We start from the raw sequence: 3,119 nt of genomic DNA, 5'->3' as shown, positions 1-3,119 counted from the left end.
GGGGGGTGCGGGGGCAAACGGCGCTGCCGGGCCGGTCTGAGCCCCGCCTGTTCCCGCAGAGCTCCCGGCATTCCAAGCTGGAGAAAGCCGACATTCTGGAGATGACTGTCAAGCACCTGCGGAGCCTCCAGCGAGCCCAGATGACTGGTGAGTCCCGAGGGGGAACCGGAGAGACGGAGCTGGGGCCGTCACACACTCTGCCTGCCTGCTCGGTAGAGAGGATAGCGGGAGCACCAGGCTCTGCGCCTGCATCCCCGGGGAGTGATGGAGGGGTGGGTCGTGTGCTCTGTACCTGTATTACTGGTGCCAGTGGCTCTGCACCTGAATCATGTTTTCATGGGGGACACTGCACTCCATCCCTGCTACTGGGGGGTGGTAAGGGGCATCATGATTTGTGCTAGTATCCTCAATAAGGAGATGCTGGGAAGGTCACTGTGTTGCTTGTGCATTTCTGGTGCTGGAGGGCACATGGAGGGCTGAGTTGAGTTCCCTCTGCTAGCAGAGCTGTGCTCTGCACATGGGTCTGTTTTGGGGGTGTGAGAGGCACAAGAGCCACTGGAAGTACTGTGTTTTCAACCTGGGTCTCTGGTATATGGAGACATAAGGAGATTCTTGGGACTTGCCTGTTCCCCACCTGGATCCCCGGTGCTTGTGGACTTGGTAGCAGAGGGGCTGTGCTCTCTGTCTTGGTGCTTGGGAGCACAAGACATACTGCTAGAAGGGCTGCTTTCCCCATCTGGATTCCTAGCTCAGAGGGGCTGTAGGATGCAATGCTGGTGGGCTGTGCACCTCTCTTCCCTGTGGAGCCTGCTGACTGCTGTGTGCCTCTCTCCTCCCACAGCTGCCCTGAGCACAGACCCCACAGTCCTGGGCAAGTACCGAGCCGGCTTCAGCGAGTGCATGAACGAGGTGACGCGGTTCCTCTCCACCTGCGAGGGCGTCAACACTGAGGTGCGCACCCGGCTCCTGGGCCACCTGGCCAGCTGCATGACCCAGATCAACACCATGAACTACCCTGCGCCCCCCCCGCCGCCCCCGTTGCCACCGGGCGGCCCACCCACAGCTGCCACTGCTGCCTCGCCACCAGGCCCGCCACCTGGCACGGCCGACTCGGTCTGGAGACCCTGGTGAGGGTGGTGGGCACCGGACTGGACTTGGCAATGCACCCCGTGCTGCTGGCACGGCTGTACATAGATTATATGTTCATATTGGATTGTGCCTTTGTACCATAGCACTCCCTTGACAGTGTTTCGTGTTTTACACGAGATCTTTTTTCTTCCTTTCCTCCCTTTCCTTATGTGACACCAAAGATTGGGGGTTTGTTTTTTGGTTGGGTTTTTTTTTTTGTTTTTTTTTGGTTTTTTTTTGAATGCTCTTAAAATAAAAGTTTCCCTTCCATTTTGGAAGGCCTTTGGAGAAAATTTGAGCTCTGGCATGTGTGCATAGGAGGGACCCCAGTTCCTGGCTGCCTGTGGATCTTGCTGCTCCAGGGCTGCCTTGTCCTGTTTGCCAGGCTGGAGCTGTCACTCAGACCCTTTGTCCCCTCTGTCTTGTGAAATCACCTGGCCCCTCTCCCTGCCCTGGGGCAGATGTAATTACTGCTTCTTTGGGAGCAGCTCAATTAATCAGACTTGTTAAAAGGAGCTTGTATTTGCAGAGCTGGTGAATGTGCTGTGGGACTCACCTCTGCTCTGTTCTGGCACCTCGGGCTGATGGAGTTGGTGTGGTAAAGCAAGACATGGAGCTGCCCGGGTGAGCCTCCTGCCCTGAACCCGGAGGAGCCTGCTTCCCAGGCTGTAGTGTAAATTGCAAGTGACTCCAGTCAGTTGATTGAGAGAGCAGTGCCTGCCAGCTTCTCGAGTTACAAAAGCAGTGGCTCTCCGCAGGACAAGCCTGACACGAGGGCTCCTGTCTCCTGGCTGATGGGCTGCAGCAGGCGCTGGGCACCACCTCCACCTGGACTTAAAAGCATAGAGCTGTTCCCGACCCTGAGCAGGAGCCAAGCTCTGCTTGATGATTAATGCTTTGCATGTGGTTTTGATAGAGTTGGGCATTTCCTCTGCTGTTATATGGAAAACACGTGGTCGAGGGAGTGATGTGGGGCTGCAAAGACTCTGTAATCATGAGCTGCAGCTGACCCCTGTGACTTGAGGATGCCCCGTTTCCAGGCAAGATGCAAGCCATAGATAGTGGCGAGCAGCAGTCTCAGGTTACAGCTTGTATGGCCCTTCTTAACAAGTCCTAACTCAGAGCGGACAGCTTTAAGATGTGCCAGGATCCACTGGGGTTTCTGTCCAAATCCTGCTGCAAAAGCTTGTTGGATTTTGCCTGGATCAGCCAGGTGCTTGACTGTATCCAGGTGCTGGGGAAATGAAAGCTGGGGAGAGTGAGACCAGAAGGATTAAACCTGCTGGGGTTTGACTCCTCAGCTTTGCTCCCGGTAAAGAAACATTCACCTGATCTGAAAATACATCCTGGGAAGAGGGTTGGTATGTGCCTGGGATAGGCAGTGGCTGAGTTTTCTTTCCCTTCCACCAGCCAGTGTCACCTTTCTGCACTGGAGGTACTGAGGGTAGGAGTGAGCCCACCTTGTGTTCAGAGAAGTGCTCACAGGACCTGTCTCAGAACTGCATCAGACCAACTCCTGTTGCTGGCTGGCTTGTGTGGAGCTGATGTAGGCCAGTCATGCATCACCTATAAGAGTGAATGCTGTTCCATATGAGCAGAGTCTTCCTTTTCTGCTGAAGCAGTTGGTTTGGAAAGCACAGTAGAAAAAAGACTCTGCTGTAGGCTAATGGAGAACATACAGCAGATCCCGGAGTGAAAGACAAGATGAACCTATTTGCTAATGGAGTTTAAATAGCCTAGTATAAAGCAGATACGGCATGCTTGGGCCGGTTTCTCCAAAGCTTTCTCTGTTTACTCTATCCCACAGCCTGTTGACATGAGAGATCTGCTTGAGTTTGTGAGCTTTAAGGGGATCAGAGCAATTCCCAAGAGCCGTGCTCTTGGTGCCAGTTCACTGAGCCCGTGACAAATTGGGATGACAAATGCAGGCTGTGGGTCTGTGGATCATTGTGTGTGGGAATTCTCCTTCAGGTGCAGCAAATGCCTTTAAA

The 3,119-nt window shown here is 54.1% G+C and overlaps 1 protein-coding gene across 1 annotated transcript; it reads left to right on the top strand.

Annotated features, from left to right (window-relative positions):
- The first annotated feature begins 31 nt into the window (after positions 1 to 31).
- HES1 (hes family bHLH transcription factor 1) lies at positions 32 to 1,421 on the top strand. The gene is made up of 2 exons (XM_031055457.1): positions 32 to 147; positions 842 to 1,421. Exons 1-2 carry the CDS (start codon positions 102 to 104, stop codon positions 1,129 to 1,131), a joined length of 336 nt encoding a protein of 111 aa, XP_030911317.1. The 5' UTR covers positions 32 to 101; the 3' UTR covers positions 1,132 to 1,421.
- Positions 1,422 to 3,119: the final 1,698 nt, after the last annotated feature.

This window comes from Geospiza fortis, unplaced genomic scaffold (genome assembly GCF_000277835.1).
Source record: "Geospiza fortis unplaced genomic scaffold, GeoFor_1.0 scaffold172, whole genome shotgun sequence".
In the NCBI taxonomy this organism is placed as follows: Eukaryota; Metazoa; Chordata; class Aves; order Passeriformes; family Thraupidae; genus Geospiza; species Geospiza fortis.
This window is presented reverse-complemented; position numbering and strand designations above follow the sequence as displayed.